This window comes from Lotus japonicus, chromosome 1 (genome assembly GCF_012489685.1).
Source record: "Lotus japonicus ecotype B-129 chromosome 1, LjGifu_v1.2".
NCBI classification, from domain to species: Eukaryota; Viridiplantae; Streptophyta; class Magnoliopsida; order Fabales; family Fabaceae; genus Lotus; species Lotus japonicus.
In genome coordinates, this window is record NC_080041.1 from 5401412 (window position 1) to 5414247 (window position 12836).

The 12836-nt window shown below is 36.1% G+C and overlaps 2 protein-coding genes across 6 annotated transcripts; one reads left to right on the plus strand and one right to left on the minus strand.

The window, feature by feature from the left end:
- Positions 1 to 1051: 1051 nt before the first annotated feature.
- Positions 1052 to 5012, plus strand: LOC130733192 (uncharacterized). Of its 5 annotated transcripts, none has more exons than XM_057585307.1 (3): positions 1052 to 1303; positions 2865 to 4340; positions 4697 to 5012. In XM_057585307.1, exons 2-3 carry the CDS (start codon positions 2887 to 2889, stop codon positions 4758 to 4760), a joined length of 1518 nt encoding a protein of 505 aa, XP_057441290.1. In that variant the 5' UTR covers positions 1052 to 1303; positions 2865 to 2886; the 3' UTR covers positions 4761 to 5012. The 5 variants fall into 5 exon arrangements, with proteins under 5 accessions (XP_057441290.1, XP_057441292.1, XP_057441294.1 ...); XM_057585309.1 differs by having other exon boundaries at positions 1054 to 1303; positions 2945 to 4340; XM_057585311.1 differs by having other exon boundaries at positions 1068 to 1303; positions 3023 to 4340.
- A 4800-nt stretch (positions 5013 to 9812) lies between these two features.
- Positions 9813 to 10247, minus strand: LOC130748367 (soyasaponin III rhamnosyltransferase-like). The gene has a single exon (XM_057601619.1). The coding sequence runs from the start codon at positions 10245 to 10247 to the stop codon at positions 9813 to 9815; it is 435 nt and encodes a 144-aa protein (XP_057457602.1).
- Positions 10248 to 12836: the final 2589 nt, after the last annotated feature.

Here is a 12836-nt window from a genome sequence, read left to right on the forward strand (position 1 = left end):
GTACTTTTCACTAATTCTGCCAGTCAACTCTCTATCTCTAGCACCCTGATCTCTCTGCACCCACTTGGAGCCTACACCGTAGCTCTCTGGCTGGCCCACGTTCTTTATCTCCCTCAGCTTGTCATTGAATTATAGGGGAGCTCCAACAATGGCATGTGTGGGAATATCTCATTGTGTGAATCAACAACAAACATGTGTGGCAATTGTAGTTCGATTTTGCAAATTGGTTTGCATGATGCATTGACTTTAATTTCAATAGATTATATTTTATTTTTTAAATTCTGATGAGCATGGTTTGAGTTGATCCGCATCTCTTGTTTAATGTTAAGTATGATTCGATCTCCTATCAATAATTGAAAGCATATATAGGATGCTTACGAACTAATGCCTTATTTAAATTTGTAGCTGCGGTGGTGGTGATCCGAATGTCAACGTTTTACTCGGTAGCCACATCAAATTAATTAATTAATTTAAGCGAAATATAGTTAGATTCATGGAGGTTGTGACCAACTTGGGGTGGTTTGTTTTAGAAGGAGTACTTGTTTACGAATTCTATATATGAAGGATCCCTTCAATACTCATAATTAATAAATTTTTAATGGGTTAATTATGTTTTGAGTTTAATTTATATGCACTGACAGTGTAAAGTAGTTTAATGGATATGCACTGTTGGTGTAAAATAGTTTTACACTGACAACTAATCATAACATGCCATATAAGAGGAATAATAATTTTCATTTTAAATTTTAATTAAAACAAATATATACTTTATGATGTGGCAGAAATCAATTGGATGACTGTAAAATCTGTTTACACTGACAATGCATATCTCTTTAATTGAATTGAATCTTGTTCTTCCAAAAAAAAAAATCATAAATTTTAGTCTCCAACATTATTGAAATATATGAAGTTAGTCTTGGCTGTTTTTGTGTATTAGTGGCATTTTTAACCACCACAAATTATTTATTCTTAATTTTATTGAGGTTTAACCCACACAAAAATGAACTGAGACTAATTTCACTCACTTTATTAATGTTAGGGACTAATATATATATCTATGAATTTTTTTAGAGGAATCAAATTAAATACTCCTTCGGGACTAAAAACATATTTAACCCTTTGTTAAGCCTTGTTCTAGCATCTTCCTATGAAAAGTTTTTGGTTTATTTAAGCATCAAGAGTTTAAGCAAAATCAATCACGCTCATCTTTGAATTTTTAGCTAGCTAATTGCTGCCAGCCATTTCCAAAAGGAGTAGAAAGATCTCCATCCTTGATTTCGAACCTGCAACATCTTCTCTTGAAGTGAGTTAGTTAAACTTTCACGCTTAATTATACTTTTCTTATCAATTATATATGTTATATCTGTTGTGATCTATTTTACAAAAGGTATATAAAGCATTCTCATGTTATGATCATTTGAAGTGCATATCATGTTTGTTTCCCCTTTGTTTCTTTCTTTCCCTGTTCCTCTGTTTCTCTCCCGCTCCTGGTTGTAATGCTTTTTCTGCTTTTATTTTATTTTCCCTTTCTATTCCTTGTATTTGGGTGGCTGTGCCTTTAAATGTCAGTTTGGCTTATAAAAAAATGTTTGGTTAATTAACAAAACATGCTTTGGGTTGTTACTTAGCTAGAGGTTGCTGGGATTTAGGATCCATGTATTCATGATGGGACGATAATGTATTAGCTTTTCATAATTCCTCTTTGCTTTTCTTGTAATTTTTCTTTAAGGTAGCAGTGGAATGCTCATCTCCTCTATATTCCTTGCTATTTCATTCTCTTTGTATTCAAGTTCTAGCACACCTTGTCCTTGATTTGAATATACACTGGCTTACAAAAAAACAAATGGTTAATTGCACTTTTGGTCTCCCAACTTTTCCCTTTCTGCGAAAACCGTCCCCCAACTAAGAAATTAGCAAAACGCATCCCCAAAGTTACCCTCATTCATTTGGTCCCTTTGGTATTTTTTATCCAAAATCTAACGGTTTGAGAGACCAAAAGTGCAATTAAGTCAACTTCCTCACCACACCATCGTGGCCTGCACTTTTGGTCCCCCAATTTTTCATTTGGTCCACTTAATTGCATTTTTTATCCCTCAGACCGTTAGATTTTGGATGGAAAATACTAAAGGGACCAAATGTGTTAATGGAGGGTAACTTCGGGGATTATTTTTGCTAATTTCTTAATTGGGGGACAATTTCGCAGAAAAATAAATTTCGGGACCAAAAGTGCAATTAAGCCAAAAATAAAACATACAAATAAAACTTCATATTTGGGTAGGGTGGTATGTATCTAATATCTCAAGGGGAACTGACAAGGGCCATGGATGGTCCCTTTTTCTTTCTTTTCTTTATTACTGTATGACATGCATTTTTTTTGTGCATCGGTAAATTAACAACAATCAGACGAATAAAACTAGGGAATATGAAAAGAGAATGCATACATATAACTGTATCCAATTACCATGAAATTTTAGTTTTCAACTGTCTCCCCTCATGCTAGAGTTTGCTGCAAAAAATTACTCCCTCCGTTCCTGATCTTTTGTTGTTTTAACTTTTAGCCTAAATTCCAAAACTTTTGTTGTTTTACACACCCAATGCATTTTTTCTCAATTTATTCCATGTATACCCTCATTTAATACTACATCTCTCACATACCACCTCTTATCTTCACCAATCAAAATCACAACAAGTTTCTTAACCAATAACTATTAGTCTCTCTCTTCACTTTTTTTCAACATTAAATAGGGTGTTTATGTCAACAAATATATCAATGATTGCACTCTTAAACAATGTGCATAACCTTAAACAACAAAAGATCAGGAACGGAGGGAGTAATTATTTTCCTTTGCTTGCCAACTTGCTAGTAAAAGGTATACATCAATTTTGATGATGGAGCAGAATTTCAAGCCATCTTTATTTCTACAAGTCTTCCGTGAATTGACAGAGCTGGTTATGAAGCAAAATGAAGACCGTTGGACCTCTGTTACAATAGGAATTTATCAAAATAAACATTTCTTTGAAGTTGCAGTGTGGATAAATGAAGTGGATAAATTCTTAAAGAGTGCCTTAGCAGTGGAAGCTTTAGATAAAAGTCTTTACACAAATTCCAATTGGTGCAATTACATGATATCAAGAATAAGGGACTTGTGTGCCAAACGTGGCCCAAATTTTACTTTTGGAAGATTAAGCGATGTTGGATCTTCCTCAATAAATATGGTACCACTTTCATTACGTGAAGAACTCTACTATGAAATAGCATCGCTGATTAACATATATTATGCTCAGCGTACTCTCTTTCATTCAACAAATGATCGTCAGCTATATAAACCTAAAGATGCTTTGCAGCGGATAAATGAAGTGGATCAATTCTTAGAAAAGGTCAAAGTGCAGTTACTAGAAAAAATTCCTGAGACGAATTCTGATTGGTACCGTAACAAGATAGCAGAAACAAGGACAATGATTGACAAATGTGAACCAGCATTTATTTCTCTCCAATCTTCTCAAGATGTGGAACCTGCAATAATTAAGTTACATGAGGAACTTCGCTGTGAAATAAGGTTGTTGATTAACCTACAATGTGTTGACTTGAAGATAATTACCGATGATATTTCAGATGATCCTTATGTGGGTGATAGATTCAAGAAAGAGCTTCAGGAGCAGATAAATGAAATGAATAAATTCTTAACAGAGATCAATCTGCAATTAAAAGAAACAACTCTTATGAAGAGTTCAGATTGGTACACTGAGAAGATAGCAGAAACAAGGATGTTAATTGCCAAACGTTATTCAGCATTTCCCTTCCAGTCTCAAGATGTAGGATCTTCCTCAATCAATATGCCCACAGCGGAGTTAAAAGCACAGGTAGATGATTTGGGATATACAAGACAACAATACCAGATTTTTCTCAGCTTTAGAGGAGAAGATACTAGATATGGGTTTACCTGGAATCTCTATGAAGCTTTGAAGCAAGAGGGATTTAAGGTCTTTATGGATGATGAAGGGTTGCAAAGAGGGGACTCGATTGCACAAGTTCTCATGGAGACAATTGAAAATTCAAAGCTTTCAATCATTGTTTTCTCTCAAAATTATGCTGACTCGACCTGGTGTCTCAATGAACTTGCTAAGATTGTTGAGTGCAAGCAGAAGAAAAATCAACTAGTTTGGCCAATCTTTTATAAAGTGGAGCCCTCGGATGTGAGACATCAAAGAAATAGTTATGAAAAAGCAATGATCAAACAAGAAACAAGGTTTGGAAAAGACTCTGAGAATGTGAAGAAATGGAGGTCATCTTTGTCTCAAATTTGCAACTTGAAAGCTTTCCATTACAAGGAAAATAGTGGGTACGTACGTACTATACTTACGTTCAATTAATTTTATTTAGTGCTATATATAATACGGTTAATTAACTTATTTTTTATAGGGCTTAAACTGTAAAAAATAAAAGTATGCTCACTATAATTTTATGTGACTTTGTAAAGAAGGAACTTTTTGGGACATTGTTTTATTATGTGTTGTTCAACTTCAAGTTATTTTTAAGTTGCAATGCAGTTTTGTATCTTGTGTGACAATATGTTTGTTTAAGGATCAATTAGTCAAGCATAGTTTAAATTTTCTTATGAACAAATTCTGACTAATATAAAGATTGTGAAACTTGTGCGCATAACTGAATTCAAAGGTTTTGTGTATTCTTTTGTAGGTACGAGCGATTTTTTATCCAAGATATCATAAAAGATGCCATAAATATTAGAGATCGCTTGTAAGCATGGATATGGTCATGTTGACGAGAAGAAAGATTTAGGATTTTAGGCCTTTTCGGTGTTGCACAAGAGAGAACTAATAGCAATGATTCTTTTGCTTTGCTGTTGTTCTGTTTTTTGTTTAGGCTGATTGAGTGAACATGTTTGCTATTTTGTTTCGTTTTTGTTTATATATAATGGATCGAGCATTGTTGAATTACTCAAGAACTGTTTAGTGGCATTGTAATATCAGATATGAGATTTGTTATTAAATTATCTGATGTGAGTGTATGTAGTATGTACCCTTAGACCGCTCTATTTGGGATTTGAGTTTTAGCCTTTTTTTATAAACAAGGTTATTTTGAAAATGGGTTTGGTAAATTAACAAGGTTATCACTTTAAAATTAGTAAATTAAGAAGAAGGAATAATTAATAACTTGTCTTAAAACTCACTTCTTCCCATTGCATCAATTAGAAACTATTACGGAGAAATTCTGATGTTTTTGCATACCTTGTACCTAATGAGTGAATTTTTTTGACTTACAAAGTGGTTTAAAGGATCTTGAATGCTCAGCGGGTATTTGTGCTGCTATGAGGATATTCCTTTTCATGGACCACTTCCTAACTTTGAAAATGTAAACTTTTACTCTTAAAAATGGGATTGTAAGAAGTGGTCTGGGAGAAAAGGTGGATTTAAGTTGCTATGATGTCTTGATGCCTATTTCTACAGGGGGTACAAATGAAGGTATCAATTATTTGGAAAGGACAATTATAAGTTGTTGATACGGGCTTCAACACGCTGCTGGTTTTTTACGCAAAGAAAATTCTGGCGGTTTGAAACCAACAATATTACTAGCAGTTTATAACCGCCACTATCACTCGAAATATAAACCGGCACTATTACTCGTGTCTAACAGCTACAATTACTCGTGGAGAATCTACGCCACGGCCTGAGTGGAGGTGGTTGTTTAATTGGCACAAAGGTCTGAGGAGTTGGGAGGAGGGCTTGTTGGAGGATTTAAGAAGGGAGGTAAACATTTTCACTTCGGCAGGGTGTGGTGGATAGGTGGGTGTTGATGAAAGAACAAAACGGTACCTACTCTGTTAAATCAGCATATTTAATATTGCTATAGGGGCTGGATCCATTCCAGCATACGAGACTTTCAATAAAGTATGGTCTTTGAATGCCCCTTCAAGTGTGTTGGCTCTTGTTTGGAAGATTTTCCTCAATAGGGTGCAGACGAAGGAGAATCTACGGTGTAGAGGGGTTATCCAGCTGCCTAAGGATTAAATGTCGTTTGTGGTCCCTTGAAAAGGAAAATTCTCCCCTTATTTCCGTTACAGTTGACTTTGATACTTGCAGCTTAGCTATTTAGTCCTCGAATGAAGTAAGGTGATTTATGTCCGCCAGTCATTAACCTGAAAATAATGAACCATCTACTTAGTTTTATGGAAGATTTGTGAAATTTAATTCGGTTATTGTATTGAATATGTCACTTTATCATTTTGATCTAAACTGATGAACTATGTTTTTTATAGATTTGATTTATATTGGTTTTTTTTTTTGTACATCGGAAAACATATTGGTTTTCTTTTAGCACAAATGAATTTACTTTTACGTTCGCTTTAGAGTTCCTCCTGCTCCCTCTCTTCTGTCGGTGTCCTTGGCTTCTTGGAGTTTGGCGGCTGTGAGGTCTCTCCCTCTCTTGCATCTGCCTCCGGCTCGTTGGAGTGGTGGATGTTGGGTTTGCTCCAAGCCTGTCGTTTCCGCCTCCTCAGTTGCTGGTTCAGTCGCAGTTGGGACCTCTTCACTTCTGGAGAACATGCTGGCTCTGCCAGGGCCTCTTCCTTCCTCGGCGGTGCCCTTTGCTAGGGGGGTGGAGGGCGCTGGCTCTGTGTCTGTCGAGGTCTTGTCTGCTGTGGAGCCTGCTCTCCAGCCTCGTCGGCGTGGCCGTCCCAAAAAGTTTCCCCCTTCCTGCGTGAGTGCTGCTCAGCCTCTGGCTTGCGTGGAGGTGCAGGATGATGTTGAGGGCTTTTCTCCCTTGGCAGCGTCGGCATCTCTTCCGGCGTGCGGTGGCCCTTACTTTACGCGGTCGAAAAAGTCGTGGCTTCTCGGCAAAGTCTTGGGGCTTGATTTTGAGGGAACCGACCTAGAGGCTATCCGAGGGTTGGAAAAGGTGTACGAGGATCACTCCAATGCTTGATTTGTGTAGTTTTCCGGGCTATATTTTGGGTTTTCTTTGGGTGTGTTGTTGGTTTTTCCATTGCTGTACGGTTTGGTTTTTAACCCGGTTTTGTTCCTTTTTTCGGCCTAGTTGGGTTCTCTTTTGATCGTTGAGATAACTCGTTTTTTTTTTTTGGGTTATCTTCTCTCCCTGAGGGTGTTGTCCTTAGGGGTTTTTTGTGGTCATTAATAGATATTCCTTCATCTTTCAAAAAAAAAAACGTATGTTTTTATATATTTATATGTTTTAGTAATTTAATCACTTATAATTAAGTTAATTTAGTTTTTTTTTCAATGAGTGAATTTTTATCAGGTGAACATGTTCTAGTGGGAGGCCGTGGCTTGTGGTCTGATGTTGTCTTGATTAAGACTCATAGCTTAAGGCGTGGTTTGCTACATTTGGTGCAGTCTGTTGAAAGAATTTTTACTTAACCACTTTCGAATCCTTCAAGATTCAATCGTAGTATAGCAAAGGGTTTTTATCGTCCTCAGGGAATTGGAAATACAACGCCGTTCTTTAGTAAAACCACTTAAGCAATGAATTTAACAAAGTTTTTGATTGATTGTTTCGAAATACGTCGTAAATATAAAGAAAAGCGATAATAACAACGGGTTTAAACAGGTTGAGAAAACTGTTAGGATTGGGTTTCGCACCTTAACTGTTATGAATCCGTAAATTCAACACATATGAATCGTTATATTCTTGATTCCATCACACCAGTTCTTATCTAACTCATTAATTCCTTACATGAGAAGATTAACGGTTCGCTCTCCTAATTACCGATGTCTCGCATAACTAACAAAGCGAAGCGTGATTGATTCGGGTGTTTAACGACTAACAAACCTAACTCTATGTCTAGCAATTAGGATTATTAGATGATATAACCTAAATCCAATTCAAATATGTAGTTTTCACTCACACATCAAATCTCTAATCAAGTTCTAATTGATCAAGTTAAAACAAGCTTTAAGAACAAGATTATACCATTGAAATCAAGAGATAGATAGATTCATATGCATAAGAACTAAATTAGATACATAGAGTCAAGGTACTACACCAAATCCTAACAAAGAAAAGCTTAGCTATCCATAGACATGGAAGCTAGACAAGCTTACAAGAGAAATAGGATGGAAGTGATGATCCGTGCCGACTTCGGCGTAGCTCCAGCTCGATGGAAGCTTACCCAAGCTCTAAGTTCCTTCCCTTTTTGTTCTCTCTCGAATTCTCTCTCCAAAAACCCCGTTCCTGTTCTGAAAATGAAGAAAATCCTTTTATAATGAACTTTTACATCTGTGCAGAGTGCTGGGCGGCCCTTTATGGGCGCTGGGCGCCCAATTACTTCAAGGTTGGGTTTCTGTAACCGCCCCAAGCGCTGGGCGGCTACTGACAAGCGCTGGGCACCCTGCTGATCCAGAAATTCTCTAAGTCTCATAAAAATATGTCTTTTTCCTTGAGAACTTAGACCCTACATCAAAATTTGAGAATATAATCAGTCATAAAACACATTTGAGCTTAACTCTCAATCAAATAACAAATTCCAATCAAGATGAGAGAAACTAATAGGGATTTCTCATAAACCACTTGAGATAAGTGCCTAAAATGTGTATGAAAACTAGGAAAATATGGCACTTATCACAGTCATTTTAGGCCCTGCTGCTACCTTTGTATTTTAATCATGCATTTTAGGTCTGATGGCTTTTGTGTTTGGGTTGCATTATATTATCGCTTTAATGTGGTTGTTAGCGCTTTCTTTGATGTGGTTGTTATCGCTTTCGTTAAGATCTAGATTCGATGTTGTGCACTATATTTGTTGGTTGTTTTAAGCCATACAGATCCTCACTTGTTATTCTAAACTTTATGTTATTTTGTTATGAAAAATCGATGACTAAATTTATTTAGAAACCATAGTGATTATAATATATATAGAAATTTCGAACATAGAAATCATAGCAATTAATACCATAAATTTTAAAAAACATTATCGCGGCGATTCAAACCGCTGCGATTGCTAGAGTAAGATGAAGCTTAATGGCGGCGGTGAACCGCCGCGAAATGAGAGTCAGCTTGTTTCACTTTGTGCGCCTCTGCACCGATTTAAGTCACCGCTAAATGAAAATGACATTTTGAGGCTGCTATCCATCGCTTTCTGAAAACCGCCTCTACGACGGTTGTAACAACACGCTTTGTAAACCGCCGCAAGCTTCAATTTCTTGGTAGTGAAAGGTAGTTAAGGTTCATGGAGTCTATGAAGTATGTTTTAAAACTGCAAACCGTGTTATCATCAATTTGGAAGGCTGGTTTATTATAATTTTTTAAGCCATGACTTATTTACTAATTTCCTATCAATAATTGAAAGCATATGATGCTTCCTTCGAACCAATGCCTTTAATGTTATTTTAGTGTAGACATCATATGTCGATCTCTAAGGGTTAGCTCAAGTTGTACGAGTTAGAGAACATAAGGGTTGAGTGAGGTAAAGGGTGAAGGGTCTAGGGTTTGAACCTTGAGGAGAGACTAATTTACTAACGTTACTAATAAATAACATTTACCTATAAAAAAAGTATAAAAATCATATTGTTAGAAATTTTGAACGGTCCATCCTATCTCCAAACCCGCTGTCACATCAGTGCATAGAAATTAAACTCATTTTATAAAAAAATATATGTAAGCACTGATCTTCCAAGCAGGTTTGCATCATTGACTTTCAATATTTTCTAGTCTTTTTTATAATTAGGATGAGATGGATAATTAAGCTGATCCGCATCTATTGATTAATGTTTAGTATATACTTCCTATAAATAATTGAAAGAATATCATGCTCCATACGAACTAATTATGCCTTTAATATTATTTAGTATGTGAAGAAGATGTCACAAGTGAAGAAGATTTCCAAATGGGCTAAAACCCTAATATCAAGAGGTGAAGAAGATTTCCAAATGAAGCCGCGGTCAGTAGTCCGATCCTCAAACACTTCTGGCAATAAGTCCACTAAGTCATTACTCAGATCCCATAAGAAAGCCAGACCGGAGGCTTCAATACCAAAAGCAACTTCATTCATAGTTTCTCGGCTCAAATTCGCATTCGGACCGAAAGCAATGTACAGGACTAAAGTCTCTGCTTGATTGTCAAGCCATGATGTAGCAAAATCTTCCACCCAATTAGAACAACTCTTTTCCATCCATGGAAGCAACCAGGCAGGAAGCAACCATGCAGTCGGGTTGTAAAACTCGGCATAGAAAAAGCTCCAGCATGGGGTCAAATAGGCACATGAAGTTTTGACTTGCATTGCTAACTTTCGAACCCAGCTCTGGCTGAGAAGTCATTGAAAAACCAATCAAATTTTGAGTGTTTGAGAAAGAGCTCATCAGGTAAGACTGAGGTTAAGGTAAGATTGGGTGGAGAAGGTTCATTGACTCCAGCAATTGTGACAGGTCTAGATAAAAGGGTGACATGGTGACCCTTTTCAGGAAGAATTTTACAAACCTCTAAGCAATGGTGTATCAAACTCAGGGATAACACCACAATATTAAGAGGTTTCTTTATCCACCACTGTTTGAGGGTTTCAAAATTAAATTCTGGCTTTATTGGGGCTCTGGCTTTGGCCACAGACAATCTACCCATTTTCTTGCATTTTTCACAAAGCTTGGAATCTTCATCTCTTTTCCTTTTACATCTTCTCTGAGTATTACCGTGGGTTCTGCTGCACCGATTTTCACCATCAATGACTTCTTCTTCATCCTTGGGTACACCACCTTCAGCAGCAACTTTATGAGCAACTATTTCATTATTCTCTGGAACTTCAAAATCTTTTCTATTCAGAACTCACTGCAACATGCACAAAAAAATGTTATAAACATATTATACATGACAAAATAAACATGTATGAATATTTGAAGTATGATTAATTGCCGCAAGGGGTGTATACCCAATACAAAAGATCAGGACAAAAATTTAGGAAAATAACTGCCAAGAGGTTGTAAAACAGAAGGAGGGAACACGGCAAGGATAATGGGCATAACAAATTACATAAAGAACCCCATTTTACTTAGGAGACTGTATTTGAAAATCAAATTGAACCCAAACAACATAGAGGATTAACCAGCCAGTCATATACTTATAATAATCTCTTTAAGTAATAAAAGTAGGATGCATATAGTTATAATAAACAACCCCTTTTACTTAGGAATAAGAGCATTTGAAAATCAAATTGAACCCAAACAGGAGGATTAATTAACCAGCCATTCATATACTTATAATAATCTCTTAAGTAGTAAAAGTGGGATGCATATACTTATAATAATCATATTTGTGGAAGCGCAAGGTATTACAGACTCAAGAAGAAACAATATGTAAGCTCTGCTCTTTGGAGGTGGAATCAACTGCTCATCTTTTGTTCTCATGCCCGATTTCGTTGGATATTTGGCGGGAATGCTACCGGTGGCTGGGTATCTGTACAGTGCTGCCTAGGAATCCCAAAGATCATTTACTGCAATTTCATTTTGGCTGGGGTCAGAAACAACAGAGTGGTGCCGATTCAATTTGGCTAGCGGTGGTGTGGTCAATTTAGTTGATGAGGAATGAGCTTATTTTCAGGAATGGGGTGCTATTAAATGGAGATCATGGAATTGGATAAAGCACAAAACATGAATGTTTAGTTGCTCTCTATTTGAGTGGTCTTCTCACCCTATTATTTGTTTGCAGGAATTGTAATGTCAACCGGCCTTGCGCTGTTAATAGTTTCTCTAGTTTGTGGAAGGATTTTTCTGTGGTCTTCAGCCTTGGGATCGTGGGTATTGGTTTTGTGTATCAGTTCTAGCGGAGAAATTGGGAAGGATGGGAATGTCACTTTGGTTGTGCTGATTGTGTTAGTTGTTGGGGTTATTGTGGGTTGTCATGCGTTCTGTAAGGGGGTGGGGTATTGTATTTTGGCATGTATTGTATCAAGTCTATGCTCGGGTAGTTTTGCATGTTTGGATTCATGTTTTTATTTTTTCTTCTAGTCTCTTTTTGATGTATTATGGGTTGAGTACCCCTTGTACTCCCAATAATGTATTTCTTTACTTATAAAAAAAGATTTATTAACACTATCTCTTTCATATTTCTACAAGTCATCTTATTTATTTTTTTAATTTTATATTAAAGTGTCGATTTGATAGATTTTGAAATTTGTGTATCTTTACAAAAAAAAATTATAGAATTCAAAAACTAATCAAATTTTAAAATACTATTACGAAGCGTGATATAGAAACTGTAATAATTTAATATGTCATGCATGAATAAGATAAAATATTTATATAGGGTGTGTTTGGCCTGCCATTTCTTATTTAACTAGCTTAAAAACTCCTTTATAGTGTTTGGTAAGAGATCTTATTTAAGTAGCTTAAAGTTTTTTTAATGAACTACTGAACATAGCTTATAGCATAAAGCTTATTATATTTATTCTCACTTTTAACCTTATCATTTTATTAAAATTTCATAATTACCTTTTTTACATTTTTAAAAACCAACTAAATTATAATAATTAAAGTAATTGTAGCGCATTAAAGTCCTGTGTATCTCTACGTCCATACAGGTCAAGAGTTCTTAATCCCACCCTCTCATCTAATTTGGTGACCACATTAAAATCGCCTGCTATGCAAAAACAAGGCAAACCTGTGTTATTGATGGCAGCCTCCAGTTCTTCCCATAATTTTTGTTTTCCAGCTGAATTACATGGTGCATATACATTAATAATTCCACACAAAGCATCTTGATCAGCCCACTGTCCCACAATCATCACAAAACTATCTCCAATTAAACTATTGTGAATAACAAATTTTTCTCTCTGCCAAATACTGATTATGCCTCCAGACCTGTTTTCAGATGCTTTAAAAGC